This window comes from Uranotaenia lowii, chromosome 3, assembly GCF_029784155.1.
Source record: "Uranotaenia lowii strain MFRU-FL chromosome 3, ASM2978415v1, whole genome shotgun sequence".
In the NCBI taxonomy this organism is placed as follows: Eukaryota; Metazoa; Arthropoda; class Insecta; order Diptera; family Culicidae; genus Uranotaenia; species Uranotaenia lowii.
The window spans coordinates 8,440,671-8,456,652 of NC_073693.1; the positions used below are offsets into that span (position 1 = coordinate 8,440,671).

Here is a 15,982-nt window from a genome sequence, read left to right on the forward strand (position 1 = left end):
TGTCCCATTCAATGCAAGGTGAACCTCTGAAGATGATAATGATCATCAACATCAACTATAAGCATATGGGCACCAAACAAAACCACTTTTTGGGAGGTCGAACCCTCTGATTTAAAGGTCGTTCTGTTGATTTATTTATGTGAAGCCGTGAGTATTTTGGACGAACGGTAAAAATCTGCTGGGTTGATTTTAGCATATTTTGAGACCTAGTGAGTTGAAATCAAAACAAACGGAAATGCAGTTCTCTGAGAGAAAAAAAAACAATTGAAATGCACAAAAATCGATTCCGCATCACGAAACAAACCTCTGAATTCTGCCCATATTACCCAATTTGGGTCCAACTCGCCGATATTGTTTTTCATTCAACAATGCACGGCGGAGTTAATCAAGAACATCATTATTTCTTGAGATGGTTTAGCGCGAACTATTCTGACAGGCCCATCGATTCAGCCCAATGGCCTGCGATGAGGTCTGAGCTATTGGGCGTTTCGATTTACTTAATAATCGCCATATCGAACCGCCAGACTGCCGTTGTCCATTTTCACACCACATTTCGTTTCGCTTCATTTTGAGGGCGTATCGGGTGAAGATTGATCGGTCCAGACCAGACCAGACAATGGGATTACTACAGCACACCGGAGGAAGTTGCAAGCTTTTCGGTACTCGACTAGGGCCTGACCATTCACAAGAGGAAGGGAACTGATCTGAACGTGTTGAAATACGCGGTTTCTTTCATGATTCACCAGCAGAAGAGCAGCTGAAGCTGAAGTATTTGCTTTCGGAAAATGAAGAACCAACTTCCAACTAACGTTGAGTCTGCTTAAGAAAACAATCAACTTTTATCGATGCAATTTGCGGACTCCAGAGGTTGAAACAAGTGACAAAAAGTGGCTAATGGTAGGCCTATCGAAATCGATGTCATGAAAAATGATGCACCAAACAATCCCGGAAGATAAACTTCAAACCAAGCGATGTGAATGGGCTTGAGGTTCACCAAAAAAAAAGATGGACAGTGAGCCGGATTATTTGACAAACCGCTTTTAAAATGCACTCAAAAATGACGGGCTCTGACAGGTAACGATGCATCATGAAGATTTCCCTAACCGAAATTTAGAGTCAATGACCCGTCAAAATTTGACTCAAAGCATAAGACCGGCAAAAAAAATCAAAAATCTTTTTTTTCTGATCACGGTAACTTCTATGCCAGGTGAGTATTAAAATATTTTCTTTTAGAGACATCAACGATTGTTGTGTCAACTTGTTGCGTAATAAAAGTGATCAATCAGAGTAATGTTGTCAATACTGTAGAATTATTGAGACAACTGACAACTTTTTTACAATTTGACAAAGTGTATAACACAAAGATTTAGAACATTTTTCGAAAATATTGATTCGATTTTTAATTTGTCATTTTGGTCATTTTGGTCATTATTGTCATTTTTGTCATTTTTGTCATTTTTGTCATTTTTGTCATTTTTGTCATTTTTGTCATTTTTGTCATTTTTGTCTTTTTTGTCTTTTTTGTCATTTTTGTCATTTTTGTCATTTTTGTCATTTTTGTCATTTTTGTCATTTTTGTCATTTTTGTCATTTTTGTCATTTTTGTCATTTTTGTCATTTTTGTCATTTTTGTCATTTTTGTCATTTTTGTCATTTTTGTCATTTTTGTCATTTTTGTCATTTTTGTCATTTTTGTCATTTTTGTCATTTTTGTCATTTTTGTCATTTTTGTCATTTTTGTCATTTTTGTCATTTTTGTCATTTTTGTCATTTTTGTCATTTTTGTCATTTTTGTCATTTTTGTCATTTTTGTCATTTTTGTCATTTTTGTCATTTTGTCATTTTTGTCATTTTTGTCATTTTTGTCATTTTTGTCATTTTTGTCATTTTTGTCATTTTTGTCATTTTTGTCATTTTTGTCATTTTTGTCATTTTTGTCATTTTTGTCATTTTTGTCATTTTTGTCATTTTTGTCATTTTTGTCATTTTTGTCATTTTTGTCATTTTTGTCATTTTTGTCATTTTTGTCATTTTTGTCATTTTTGTCATTTTTGTCATTTTTGTCATTTTTGTCATTTTTGTCATTTTTGTCATTTTTGTCATTTTTGTCATTTTTGTCATTTTTGTGATTTTTGTCATTTTTGTGATTTTTGTCATTTTTGTGATTTTTGTTTTTTTTTGTCTTTTTTGTCTTTTTTGTCTTTTTTGTCTTTTTTGTCTTTTTTGTCTTTTTTGTCTTTTTTGTCTTTTTTGTCTTTTTTGTCTTTTTTGTCTTTTTTGTCTTTTTTGTCTTTTTTGTCTTTTTTGTCTTTTTTGTCTTTTTTGTCTTTTTTGTCTTTTTTGTCTTTTTTGTCTTTTTTGTCTTTTTTGTCTTTTTTGTCTTTTTTGTCTTTTTTGTCTTTTTTGTCTTTTTTGTCTTTTTTGTCTTTTTTGTCTTTTTTGTCTTTTTTGTCTTTTTTGTCTTTTTTGTCTTTTTTGTCTTTTTTGTCTTTTTTGTCTTTTTTGTCTTTTTTGTCTTTTTTGTCTTTTTTGTCTTTTTTGTCTTTTTTGTCTTTTTTGTCTTTTTTGTCTTTTTTGTCTTTTTTGTCTTTTTTGTCTTTTTTGTCTTTTTTGTCTTTTTTGTCTTTTTTGTCTTTTTTGTCTTTTTTGTCTTTTTTGTCTTTTTTGTCTTTTTTGTCTTTTTTGTCTTTTTTGTCTTTTTTGTCTTTTTTGTCTTTTTTGTCTTTTTTGTCTTTTTTGTCTTTTTTGTCTTTTTTGTCTTTTTTGTCTTTTTTGTCTTTTTTGTCTTTTTTGTCTTTTTTGTCTTTTTTGTCTTTTTTGTCTTTTTTGTCTTTTTTGTCTTTTTTGTCTTTTTTGTCTTTTTTGTCTTTTTTGTCTTTTTTGTCTTTTTTGTCTTTTTTGTCTTTTTTGTCTTTTTTGTCTTTTTTGTCTTTTTTGTCTTTTTTGTCTTTTTTGTCTTTTTTGTCTTTTTTGTCTTTTTTGTCTTTTTTGTCTTTTTTGTCTTTTTTGTCTTTTTTGTCTTTTTTGTCTTTTTTGTCTTTTTTGTCTTTTTTGTCTTTTTTGTCTTTTTTGTCTTTTTTGTCTTTTTTGTCTTTTTTGTCTTTTTTGTCTTTTTTGTCTTTTTTGTCTTTTTTGTCTTTTTTGTCTTTTTTGTCTTTTTTGTCTTTTTTGTCTTTTTTGTCTTTTTTGTCTTTTTTGTCTTTTTTGTCTTTTTTGTCTTTTTTGTCTTTTTTGTCTTTTTTGTCTTTTTTGTCTTTTTTGTCTTTTTTGTCTTTTTTGTCTTTTTTGTCTTTTTTGTCTTTTTTGTCTTTTTTGTCTTTTTTGTCTTTTTTGTCTTTTTTGTCTTTTTTGTCTTTTTTGTCTTTTTTGTCTTTTTTGTCTTTTTTGTCTTTTTTGTCTTTTTTGTCTTTTTTGTCTTTTTTGTCTTTTTTGTCTTTTTTGTCTTTTTTGTCTTTTTTGTCTTTTTTGTCTTTTTTGTCTTTTTTGTCTTTTTTGTCTTTTTTGTCTTTTTTGTCTTTTTTGTCTTTTTTGTCTTTTTTGTCTTTTTTGTCTTTTTTGTCTTTTTTGTCTTTTTTGTCTTTTTTGTCTTTTTTGTCTTTTTTGTCTTTTTTGTCTTTTTTGTCTTTTTTGTCTTTTTTGTCTTTTTTGTCTTTTTTGTCTTTTTTGTCTTTTTTGTCTTTTTTGTCTTTTTTGTCTTTTTTGTCTTTTTTGTCTTTTTTGTCTTTTTTGTCTTTTTTGTCTTTTTTGTCTTTTTTGTCTTTTTTGTCTTTTTTGTCTTTTTTGTCTTTTTTGTCTTTTTTGTCTTTTTTGTCTTTTTTGTCTTTTTTGTCTTTTTTGTCTTTTTTGTCTTTTTTGTCTTTTTTGTCTTTTTTGTCTTTTTTGTCTTTTTTGTCTTTTTTGTCTTTTTTGTCTTTTTTGTCTTTTTTGTCTTTTTTGTCTTTTTTGTCTTTTTTGTCTTTTTTGTCTTTTTTGTCTTTTTTGTCTTTTTTGTCTTTTTTGTCTTTTTTGTCTTTTTTGTCTTTTTTGTCTTTTTTGTCTTTTTTGTCTTTTTTGTCTTTTTTGTCTTTTTTGTCTTTTTTGTCTTTTTTGTCTTTTTTGTCTTTTTTGTCTTTTTTGTCTTTTTTGTCTTTTTTGTCTTTTTTGTCTTTTTTGTCTTTTTTGTCTTTTTTGTCTTTTTTGTCTTTTTTGTCTTTTTTGTCTTTTTTGTCTTTTTTGTCTTTTTTGTCTTTTTTGTCTTTTTTGTCTTTTTTGTCTTTTTTGTCTTTTTTGTCTTTTTTGTCTTTTTTGTCTTTTTTGTCTTTTTTGTCTTTTTTGTCTTTTTTGTCTTTTTTGTCTTTTTTGTCTTTTTTGTCTTTTTTGTCTTTTTTGTCTTTTTTGTCTTTTTTGTCTTTTTTGTCTTTTTTGTCTTTTTTGTCTTTTTTGTCTTTTTTGTCTTTTTTGTCTTTTTTGTCTTTTTTGTCTTTTTTGTCTTTTTTGTCTTTTTTGTCTTTTTTGTCTTTTTTGTCTTTTTTGTCTTTTTTGTCTTTTTTGTCTTTTTTGTCTTTTTTGTCTTTTTTGTCTTTTTTGTCTTTTTTGTCTTTTTTGTCTTTTTTGTCTTTTTTGTCTTTTTTGTCTTTTTTGTCTTTTTTGTCTTTTTTGTCTTTTTTGTCTTTTTTGTCTTTTTTGTCTTTTTTGTCTTTTTTGTCTTTTTTGTCTTTTTTGTCTTTTTTGTCTTTTTTGTCTTTTTTGTCTTTTTTGTCTTTTTTGTCTTTTTTGTCTTTTTTGTCTTTTTTGTCTTTTTTGTCTTTTTTGTCTTTTTTGTCTTTTTTGTCTTTTTTGTCTTTTTTGTCTTTTTTGTCTTTTTTGTCTTTTTTGTCTTTTTTGTCTTTTTTGTCTTTTTTGTCTTTTTTGTCTTTTTTGTCTTTTTTGTCTTTTTTGTCTTTTTTGTCTTTTTTGTCTTTTTTGTCTTTTTTGTCTTTTTTGTCTTTTTTGTCTTTTTTGTCTTTTTTGTCTTTTTTGTCTTTTTTGTCTTTTTTGTCTTTTTTGTCTTTTTTGTCTTTTTTGTCTTTTTTGTCTTTTTTGTCTTTTTTGTCTTTTTTGTCTTTTTTGTCTTTTTTGTCTTTTTTGTCTTTTTTGTCTTTTTTGTCTTTTTTGTCTTTTTTGTCTTTTTTGTCTTTTTTGTCTTTTTTGTCTTTTTTGTCTTTTTTGTCTTTTTTGTCTTTTTTGTCTTTTTTGTCTTTTTTGTCTTTTTTGTCTTTTTTGTCTTTTTTGTCTTTTTTGTCTTTTTTGTCTTTTTTGTCTTTTTTGTCTTTTTTGTCTTTTTTGTCTTTTTTGTCTTTTTTGTCTTTTTTGTCTTTTTTGTCTTTTTTGTCTTTTTTGTCTTTTTTGTCTTTTTTGTCTTTTTTGTCTTTTTTGTCTTTTTTGTCTTTTTTGTCTTTTTTGTCTTTTTTGTCTTTTTTGTCTTTTTTGTCTTTTTTGTCTTTTTTGTCTTTTTTGTCTTTTTTGTCTTTTTTGTCTTTTTTGTCTTTTTTGTCTTTTTTGTCTTTTTTGTCTTTTTTGTCTTTTTTGTCTTTTTTGTCTTTTTTGTCTTTTTTGTCTTTTTTGTCTTTTTTGTCTTTTTTGTCTTTTTTGTCTTTTTTGTCTTTTTTGTCTTTTTTGTCTTTTTTGTCTTTTTTGTCTTTTTTGTCTTTTTTGTCTTTTTTGTCTTTTTTGTCTTTTTTGTCTTTTTTGTCTTTTTTGTCTTTTTTGTCTTTTTTGTCTTTTTTGTCTTTTTTGTCTTTTTTGTCTTTTTTGTCTTTTTTGTCTTTTTTGTCTTTTTTGTCTTTTTTGTCTTTTTTGTCTTTTTTGTCTTTTTTGTCTTTTTTGTCTTTTTTGTCTTTTTTGTCTTTTTTGTCTTTTTTGTCTTTTTTGTCTTTTTTGTCTTTTTTGTCTTTTTTGTCTTTTTTGTCTTTTTTGTCTTTTTTGTCTTTTTTGTCTTTTTTGTCTTTTTTGTCTTTTTTGTCTTTTTTGTCTTTTTTGTCTTTTTTGTCTTTTTTGTCTTTTTTGTCTTTTTTGTCTTTTTTGTCTTTTTTGTCTTTTTTGTCTTTTTTGTCTTTTTTGTCTTTTTTGTCTTTTTTGTCTTTTTTGTCTTTTTTGTCTTTTTTGTCTTTTTTGTCTTTTTTGTCTTTTTTGTCTTTTTTGTCTTTTTTGTCTTTTTTGTCTTTTTTGTCTTTTTTGTCTTTTTTGTCTTTTTTGTCTTTTTTGTCTTTTTTGTCTTTTTTGTCTTTTTTGTCTTTTTTGTCTTTTTTGTCTTTTTTGTCTTTTTTGTCTTTTTTGTCTTTTTTGTCTTTTTTGTCTTTTTTGTCTTTTTTGTCTTTTTTGTCTTTTTTGTCTTTTTTGTCTTTTTTGTCTTTTTTGTCTTTTTTGTCTTTTTTGTCTTTTTTGTCTTTTTTGTCTTTTTTGTCTTTTTTGTCTTTTTTGTCTTTTTTGTCTTTTTTGTCTTTTTTGTCTTTTTTGTCTTTTTTGTCTTTTTTGTCTTTTTTGTCTTTTTTGTCTTTTTTGTCTTTTTTGTCTTTTTTGTCTTTTTTGTCTTTTTTGTCTTTTTTGTCTTTTTTGTCTTTTTTGTCTTTTTTGTCTTTTTTGTCTTTTTTGTCTTTTTTGTCTTTTTTGTCTTTTTTGTCTTTTTTGTCTTTTTTGTCTTTTTTGTCTTTTTTGTCTTTTTTGTCTTTTTTGTCTTTTTTGTCTTTTTTGTCTTTTTTGTCTTTTTTGTCTTTTTTGTCTTTTTTGTCTTTTTTGTCTTTTTTGTCTTTTTTGTCTTTTTTGTCTTTTTTGTCTTTTTTGTCTTTTTTGTCTTTTTTGTCTTTTTTGTCTTTTTTGTCTTTTTTGTCTTTTTTGTCTTTTTTGTCTTTTTTGTCTTTTTTGTCTTTTTTGTCTTTTTTGTCTTTTTTGTCTTTTTTGTCTTTTTTGTCTTTTTTGTCTTTTTTGTCTTTTTTGTCTTTTTTGTCTTTTTTGTCTTTTTTGTCTTTTTTGTCTTTTTTGTCTTTTTTGTCTTTTTTGTCTTTTTTGTCTTTTTTGTCTTTTTTGTCTTTTTTGTCTTTTTTGTCTTTTTTGTCTTTTTTGTCTTTTTTGTCTTTTTTGTCTTTTTTGTCTTTTTTGTCTTTTTTGTCTTTTTTGTCTTTTTTGTCTTTTTTGTCTTTTTTGTCTTTTTTGTCTTTTTTGTCTTTTTTGTCTTTTTTGTCTTTTTTGTCTTTTTTGTCTTTTTTGTCTTTTTTGTCTTTTTTGTCTTTTTTGTCTTTTTTGTCTTTTTTGTCTTTTTTGTCTTTTTTGTCTTTTTTGTCTTTTTTGTCTTTTTTGTCTTTTTTGTCTTTTTTGTCTTTTTTGTCTTTTTTGTCTTTTTTGTCTTTTTTGTCTTTTTTGTCTTTTTTGTCTTTTTTGTCTTTTTTGTCTTTTTTGTCTTTTTTGTCTTTTTTGTCTTTTTTGTCTTTTTTGTCTTTTTTGTCTTTTTTGTCTTTTTTGTCTTTTTTGTCTTTTTTGTCTTTTTTGTCTTTTTTGTCTTTTTTGTCTTTTTTGTCTTTTTTGTCTTTTTTGTCTTTTTTGTCTTTTTTGTCTTTTTTGTCTTTTTTGTCTTTTTTGTCTTTTTTGTCTTTTTTGTCTTTTTTGTCTTTTTTGTCTTTTTTGTCTTTTTTGTCTTTTTTGTCTTTTTTGTCTTTTTTGTCTTTTTTGTCTTTTTTGTCTTTTTTGTCTTTTTTGTCTTTTTTGTCTTTTTTGTCTTTTTTGTCTTTTTTGTCTTTTTTGTCTTTTTTGTCTTTTTTGTCTTTTTTGTCTTTTTTGTCTTTTTTGTCTTTTTTGTCTTTTTTGTCTTTTTTGTCTTTTTTGTCTTTTTTGTCTTTTTTGTCTTTTTTGTCTTTTTTGTCTTTTTTGTCTTTTTTGTCTTTTTTGTCTTTTTTGTCTTTTTTGTCTTTTTTGTCTTTTTTGTCTTTTTTGTCTTTTTTGTCTTTTTTGTCTTTTTTGTCTTTTTTGTCTTTTTTGTCTTTTTTGTCTTTTTTGTCTTTTTTGTCTTTTTTGTCTTTTTTGTCTTTTTTGTCTTTTTTGTCTTTTTTGTCTTTTTTGTCTTTTTTGTCTTTTTTGTCTTTTTTGTCTTTTTTGTCTTTTTTGTCTTTTTTGTCTTTTTTGTCTTTTTTGTCTTTTTTGTCTTTTTTGTCTTTTTTGTCTTTTTTGTCTTTTTTGTCTTTTTTGTCTTTTTTGTCTTTTTTGTCTTTTTTGTCTTTTTTGTCTTTTTTGTCTTTTTTGTCTTTTTTGTCTTTTTTGTCTTTTTTGTCTTTTTTGTCTTTTTTGTCTTTTTTGTCTTTTTTGTCTTTTTTGTCTTTTTTGTCTTTTTTGTCTTTTTTGTCTTTTTTGTCTTTTTTGTCTTTTTTGTCTTTTTTGTCTTTTTTGTCTTTTTTGTCTTTTTTGTCTTTTTTGTCTTTTTTGTCTTTTTTGTCTTTTTTGTCTTTTTTGTCTTTTTTGTCTTTTTTGTCTTTTTTGTCTTTTTTGTCTTTTTTGTCTTTTTTGTCTTTTTTGTCTTTTTTGTCTTTTTTGTCTTTTTTGTCTTTTTTGTCTTTTTTGTCTTTTTTGTCTTTTTTGTCTTTTTTGTCTTTTTTGTCTTTTTTGTCTTTTTTGTCTTTTTTGTCTTTTTTGTCTTTTTTGTCTTTTTTGTCTTTTTTGTCTTTTTTGTCTTTTTTGTCTTTTTTGTCTTTTTTGTCTTTTTTGTCTTTTTTGTCTTTTTTGTCTTTTTTGTCTTTTTTGTCTTTTTTGTCTTTTTTGTCTTTTTTGTCTTTTTTGTCTTTTTTGTCTTTTTTGTCTTTTTTGTCTTTTTTGTCTTTTTTGTCTTTTTTGTCTTTTTTGTCTTTTTTGTCTTTTTTGTCTTTTTTGTCTTTTTTGTCTTTTTTGTCTTTTTTGTCTTTTTTGTCTTTTTTGTCTTTTTTGTCTTTTTTGTCTTTTTTGTCTTTTTTGTCTTTTTTGTCTTTTTTGTCTTTTTTGTCTTTTTTGTCTTTTTTGTCTTTTTTGTCTTTTTTGTCTTTTTTGTCTTTTTTGTCTTTTTTGTCTTTTTTGTCTTTTTTGTCTTTTTTGTCTTTTTTGTCTTTTTTGTCTTTTTTGTCTTTTTTGTCTTTTTTGTCTTTTTTGTCTTTTTTGTCTTTTTTGTCTTTTTTGTCTTTTTTGTCTTTTTTGTCTTTTTTGTCTTTTTTGTCTTTTTTGTCTTTTTTGTCTTTTTTGTCTTTTTTGTCTTTTTTGTCTTTTTTGTCTTTTTTGTCTTTTTTGTCTTTTTTGTCTTTTTTGTCTTTTTTGTCTTTTTTGTCTTTTTTGTCTTTTTTGTCTTTTTTGTCTTTTTTGTCTTTTTTGTCTTTTTTGTCTTTTTTGTCTTTTTTGTCTTTTTTGTCTTTTTTGTCTTTTTTGTCTTTTTTGTCTTTTTTGTCTTTTTTGTCTTTTTTGTCTTTTTTGTCTTTTTTGTCTTTTTTGTCTTTTTTGTCTTTTTTGTCTTTTTTGTCTTTTTTGTCTTTTTTGTCTTTTTTGTCTTTTTTGTCTTTTTTGTCTTTTTTGTCTTTTTTGTCTTTTTTGTCTTTTTTGTCTTTTTTGTCTTTTTTGTCTTTTTTGTCTTTTTTGTCTTTTTTGTCTTTTTTGTCTTTTTTGTCTTTTTTGTCTTTTTTGTCTTTTTTGTCTTTTTTGTCTTTTTTGTCTTTTTTGTCTTTTTTGTCTTTTTTGTCTTTTTTGTCTTTTTTGTCTTTTTTGTCTTTTTTGTCTTTTTTGTCTTTTTTGTCTTTTTTGTCTTTTTTGTCTTTTTTGTCTTTTTTGTCTTTTTTGTCTTTTTTGTCTTTTTTGTCTTTTTTGTCTTTTTTGTCTTTTTTGTCTTTTTTGTCTTTTTTGTCTTTTTTGTCTTTTTTGTCTTTTTTGTCTTTTTTGTCTTTTTTGTCTTTTTTGTCTTTTTTGTCTTTTTTGTCTTTTTTGTCTTTTTTGTCTTTTTTGTCTTTTTTGTCTTTTTTGTCTTTTTTGTCTTTTTTGTCTTTTTTGTCTTTTTTGTCTTTTTTGTCTTTTTTGTCTTTTTTGTCTTTTTTGTCTTTTTTGTCTTTTTTGTCTTTTTTGTCTTTTTTGTCTTTTTTGTCTTTTTTGTCTTTTTTGTCTTTTTTGTCTTTTTTGTCTTTTTTGTCTTTTTTGTCTTTTTTGTCTTTTTTGTCTTTTTTGTCTTTTTTGTCTTTTTTGTCTTTTTTGTCTTTTTTGTCTTTTTTGTCTTTTTTGTCTTTTTTGTCTTTTTTGTCTTTTTTGTCTTTTTTGTCTTTTTTGTCTTTTTTGTCTTTTTTGTCTTTTTTGTCTTTTTTGTCTTTTTTGTCTTTTTTGTCTTTTTTGTCTTTTTTGTCTTTTTTGTCTTTTTTGTCTTTTTTGTCTTTTTTGTCTTTTTTGTCTTTTTTGTCTTTTTTGTCTTTTTTGTCTTTTTTGTCTTTTTTGTCTTTTTTGTCTTTTTTGTCTTTTTTGTCTTTTTTGTCTTTTTTGTCTTTTTTGTCTTTTTTGTCTTTTTTGTCTTTTTTGTCTTTTTTGTCTTTTTTGTCTTTTTTGTCTTTTTTGTCTTTTTTGTCTTTTTTGTCTTTTTTGTCTTTTTTGTCTTTTTTGTCTTTTTTGTCTTTTTTGTCTTTTTTGTCTTTTTTGTCTTTTTTGTCTTTTTTGTCTTTTTTGTCTTTTTTGTCTTTTTTGTCTTTTTTGTCTTTTTTGTCTTTTTTGTCTTTTTTGTCTTTTTTGTCTTTTTTGTCTTTTTTGTCTTTTTTGTCTTTTTTGTCTTTTTTGTCTTTTTTGTCTTTTTTGTCTTTTTTGTCTTTTTTGTCTTTTTTGTCTTTTTTGTCTTTTTTGTCTTTTTTGTCTTTTTTGTCTTTTTTGTCTTTTTTGTCTTTTTTGTCTTTTTTGTCTTTTTTGTCTTTTTTGTCTTTTTTGTCTTTTTTGTCTTTTTTGTCTTTTTTGTCTTTTTTGTCTTTTTTGTCTTTTTTGTCTTTTTTGTCTTTTTTGTCTTTTTTGTCTTTTTTGTCTTTTTTGTCTTTTTTGTCTTTTTTGTCTTTTTTGTCTTTTTTGTCTTTTTTGTCTTTTTTGTCTTTTTTGTCTTTTTTGTCTTTTTTGTCTTTTTTGTCTTTTTTGTCTTTTTTGTCTTTTTTGTCTTTTTTGTCTTTTTTGTCTTTTTTGTCTTTTTTGTCTTTTTTGTCTTTTTTGTCTTTTTTGTCTTTTTTGTCTTTTTTGTCTTTTTTGTCTTTTTTGTCTTTTTTGTCTTTTTTGTCTTTTTTGTCTTTTTTGTCTTTTTTGTCTTTTTTGTCTTTTTTGTCTTTTTTGTCTTTTTTGTCTTTTTTGTCTTTTTTGTCTTTTTTGTCTTTTTTGTCTTTTTTGTCTTTTTTGTCTTTTTTGTCTTTTTTGTCTTTTTTGTCTTTTTTGTCTTTTTTGTCTTTTTTGTCTTTTTTGTCTTTTTTGTCTTTTTTGTCTTTTTTGTCTTTTTTGTCTTTTTTGTCTTTTTTGTCTTTTTTGTCTTTTTTGTCTTTTTTGTCTTTTTTGTCTTTTTTGTCTTTTTTGTCTTTTTTGTCTTTTTTGTCTTTTTTGTCTTTTTTGTCTTTTTTGTCTTTTTTGTCTTTTTTGTCTTTTTTGTCTTTTTTGTCTTTTTTGTCTTTTTTGTCTTTTTTGTCTTTTTTGTCTTTTTTGTCTTTTTTGTCTTTTTTGTCTTTTTTGTCTTTTTTGTCTTTTTTGTCTTTTTTGTCTTTTTTGTCTTTTTTGTCTTTTTTGTCTTTTTTGTCTTTTTTGTCTTTTTTGTCTTTTTTGTCTTTTTTGTCTTTTTTTTTCTTTTTTGTCATTTTTGTGATTTTTTTTAAATTCTTTTGGATTTTTTTTGCATTTTTTTCCTTTTTTGCGGAATTCGTTTGCATAATGATTCTCAACACATGTTTTATTTTATTGATTCTTTTTTAAAAAAAAAAGTTACTATTTTTTGGTTGACTTTAACATAACCTTCCGCAGCTTTGTTTTTTTTTAGATGTATGATAAATTCCTCAAGTGTGATAATCATGCCAACAAATGTTCTCCTGCCAATCTTGATACAGTTTACCTTTTTTTAATGGTTAAAAGTTGCATAAAAACAAACCAATCCATTCTGTCTTGCAATTACCATCGTTTATCGTTCATTTTAATAGCCTGATGACATTCGTTGACCTGGTGAACTTTTTCGCCAACAAAATGATGAATATTTAACCGTGAGTGCGGCAACGAAAGACGAAAAACATGTTCGTTTAACCACCCCCTTGCTATATGAAAAATCCGAAGAAGAAGAAAAAAATCCAACTACAACCCAACAGAAGCCAACCGTTTACTCCACCTTGGCCTCCGAGAGAAGACCCACAAAACTCCTGCAGGTGCTCCTCCCACTTCTACTTCTTCACCAAAGTTCGCCGCGCGCAATCCCAAAAACCGTGGCGCAGCAGATTCTTCGAGGTGCGCAAGAAGGGTAGCAATCTGTCTTTTTTTTACAATCTGTCATATCTTCCTCATACCATCATCGGCATCATCCCTTCAACTAGATTTTGCTACCGGAGAGACTTAACTTACTTGCGAAAGATGTCATTTTTTTCCTTCTGCGCCGCCGCTGCCAGATCGTTTAAACGCGAATATTTTCGTTTGTCTTGTTGGATCAGATAAGCCGAAAACTGGATTTACTTTGCATGCAACATATATTTTTCTCAGTTTTCTACGACTGCGTGCGGAAGGCGGCTGTCTACGGTTTTTCGTGGCGATATGGAGGTAAGGAGGCAAGGTGGCCATGTGTTGAGGAAGATTTCCTTGCAAATTTGTGCCACCGATTTGGTGCCAGTTTGCGTTGAGTTGAAGTTCGGAATCGGTAGATGATGCGGGGTAGCACGTGGCTTATGAATTTACATTAGAAGTAAAAAATAGTGCTGTAAGTTTCTGTTCAGCTCGAAAATTGCTTGATCAAAAGTTTATATTCTTAATTGATCGAAACGTTTTTAAAACATTTTTTTTCTTTTTCTTCGAAATAGTTTAGTTTGTTTGGAAGCGTTTTTGAGACCAAACAGTTGATTTTAACCAAGATTTGATTTTTTTAATATTACAGGCATTTTATCAAGTTGTTGTTCTAATATCGTTGAATAACTGTACACAATTGCAACCTAATGACTTGACAAAAATTCAAACCAAAACCCTTCCTGTCAAGTTTTAAATCATGTAAATTAAATCGAAAAAATCGCCCAAAATTGACACGACAGCATAAGTGGCAATATGCGACATGACCCCGATGACCACGAACCAATACCCTTGCGTATCATCGTCGCCAGCCATTATTGCAATCACTCGTCCCAGCCCTGCCGTGAAATTAATAACGGTAATAATTATAGGAATTATTTCTTTTCTCCCGAGCCGATGACCTTAAAAAAAAGCTGCGCTTTCAATCTTGAAGGCTGGTTATTTATTCTTCCAATAATATGGATGCGACGCAGGTTTTCACCGAAAGTGTTTTGCATCTTCGTTGAGGCTCGAAAAATTCCTTGTTTTTGGTCAAAGATGGTACCAGCATCAGCTTCAGTAGCACGACTTTGCCCAAAAGGCGTTGTTGACCGTGTGCTCGGTTTTGAAAAAAAAAACAGAGTTTTCGCAACCGGACGCACCCCGCCAGAAGTTGAACTCGACTTGCTGTGAGATGATCTGTCTGCTTGCACGCATGAACCCTTGGGTCCCCGCCCGTCTGAGTGCAAGAGGTTGTTGGCATGAATGAAATGAAATGAAATGAAACGAAACGAAAAAAAAAACTGCGCCGGTTGACCGATTGCAAAATGCACTGTCAAACGAGACGAAATGCCACCGCAAAATCCCTAGCGATGCGTCTTATGTTGGGTCGATTTGAATATTCTAGCATCTTAAGACAATTTTAAACGATTAAGATGAGCCAAAGGGATCCCAAATTGGTTCAATTGTAAATAGTTTTGTTATCAAGTATTCACTAGTAACACTAATTTACAACATTTTGAAAAAAATAACTTCATCAACTGGTCCATATTTTTAATGTTAAGGCCATATTGTTAATGTAAAGTGAAATTTATGAAAATCTCAATTTTGCTAAGAGGAAAAAGTGCTCGGACATAAATCCAAATATCTCGGACTACAAAACACCAATTAGAAATTTCTTTTTTTAAAGGGAAATAAAAGTGCTAACGATCATCTGAAATCTACTTGTGTTAAATTAACGGTATTGTTGATATTTATTTTTAATTCTATTTTCAGCACGAGTCGGAACTGCTTTATCGGTATGTTCCTTTAATGGTAGAAACGCCATCCTTAAACTTAAAACCTTTTTAAATGAATCAATTAAAACAGTTAAAACAAATTAAAATAGCAGCTATAAAATCAAAAAAAAATATTCAAAAAAGTTAAATCACTGATTACACTGTATAAAAAACTAAAATTGAAAAACAAGATCTTATTAAGAAGTAGAGGTAAACTAAGTTGATTCCAACGATAACAAAAAAAAATTCATTCCTATCATAACTCATGCAGTATAGATGGTTAAGAAATATTCTGAATATAATGGATTTAAATCAAAATTAATCCATCAGTACCGAAAAATAACAAACAACTAGGAGAAAAACGCAAAATTACGACAAATCCGAATAATTATAATCAGTTGGTAAGACTGAGGATACTTCATCCCTGGGGTGACTTGATAGTTATATCTCGAATCTGCAATGTCCCATATTACCAAAATCATAACTGTATTTCTATTATTATATTTCAGATTTTGCATTATGTTAAGGACTCTTGATTTTCAGTTGAAATCATCATCATTAAATAGTAGTGAAAAACTGTTTTGAAATCCTGCTTTAAATTTGATTTTGATTTCATTAAAAATTTAATTCTATATTTGAACAATAATTTTTCAAACAAGAAAAAAGCAAAATTAGAATTAATCCTGATTTTCAGAATGTAGATCCAGAGTTACAGAATCACAATCAAATTCATCATTAAACATTTTTATTTTTATTCAAACTCACTTAACGGAGTCAGAATTAATAATTGATATAGTCAGTTCAGATTGAACCCCAAATTATCAGATTTTGAATTCATGGTTTAAGGATTGAAAAATAAATCAGATCTTGGTTATTTTTTTTTTTCAGCTCAACTTTTATTTGTTGCATAAAACTTCAAAAAAATTAAAAACGATTAAAAAATGGGGTTTTCTACCTTTTTAGATATAATATTGGAATTCGGAAACAGATTCAAAATTTTAATTTTTAATATAAGATTCAGAATGAACTTTCTAAATTCAGACTCAAATTCAGCTCTACAACCAAGAAAAAAATATCAATAAATTGTTTCGTTGAGGATACAATTCGCAGGAAAACTAGTTGATCTAATTTAATAATTTAAATTTGTTTATTCAATGTCACAATTCAGCAGAAAATTTCTAACATTAAGTAGATTTTAAGTTTATTTTACAAGTTTTGTATTGTGAAAAAAAAAACAAATTATCCACTTGATTTTACCTAAGGAATTGTTTGTTTATTTATATTTATTTGATTTATTAATAAAAATAATGATGAAGAGACATGTTATTCAAAGTTAAAAAATCTACAGGGAATTCCATATTTTCTTAGTGCATTGTACATTATTTATTGCAGTTTTTATCAAAAGCCAATCCCAAGCAACCAAAAGTCACATATTTACTTGAATGAAGGCATTGGAGGTTGCATATTGGCTGACAGAGAGAATCAACTGCATAATTCCCTTTAGAGAACCTTATGTACTCATTATTGAACTTAAAAGTTGCAAAAGTGTTTAATATGTACGTTGTATGTGACTTGTTTTGCTCAATTCCCATGAGTGAACTATATGTACTCATTAATGAACTTGAAAGCTACAAAAGTGACTTTTACGCACGTTGTACGGGACTTAAGTCACATAAAGGGCACAAAAATGCTCTAAAAGGGATTTGGTAAGTCACATAAAGGGCACAAAAGTGCTCAAA

The 15,982-nt window shown here is 26.7% G+C and overlaps 1 protein-coding gene across 1 annotated transcript in view; it reads right to left on the reverse strand.

The window, feature by feature from the left end:
* Window positions 1–414: 414 nt before the first annotated feature.
* LOC129751960 (uncharacterized) overlaps window positions 415–15,982 on the reverse strand; it is a 34,732-nt gene continuing 19,164 nt past the window's right edge. The window contains exon 3 of the mRNA XM_055747758.1: window positions 415–704. Within this exon, the coding sequence (XP_055603733.1) occupies window positions 415–704 (290 nt within the window). The remainder of the gene's footprint in view (window positions 705–15,982) is intronic.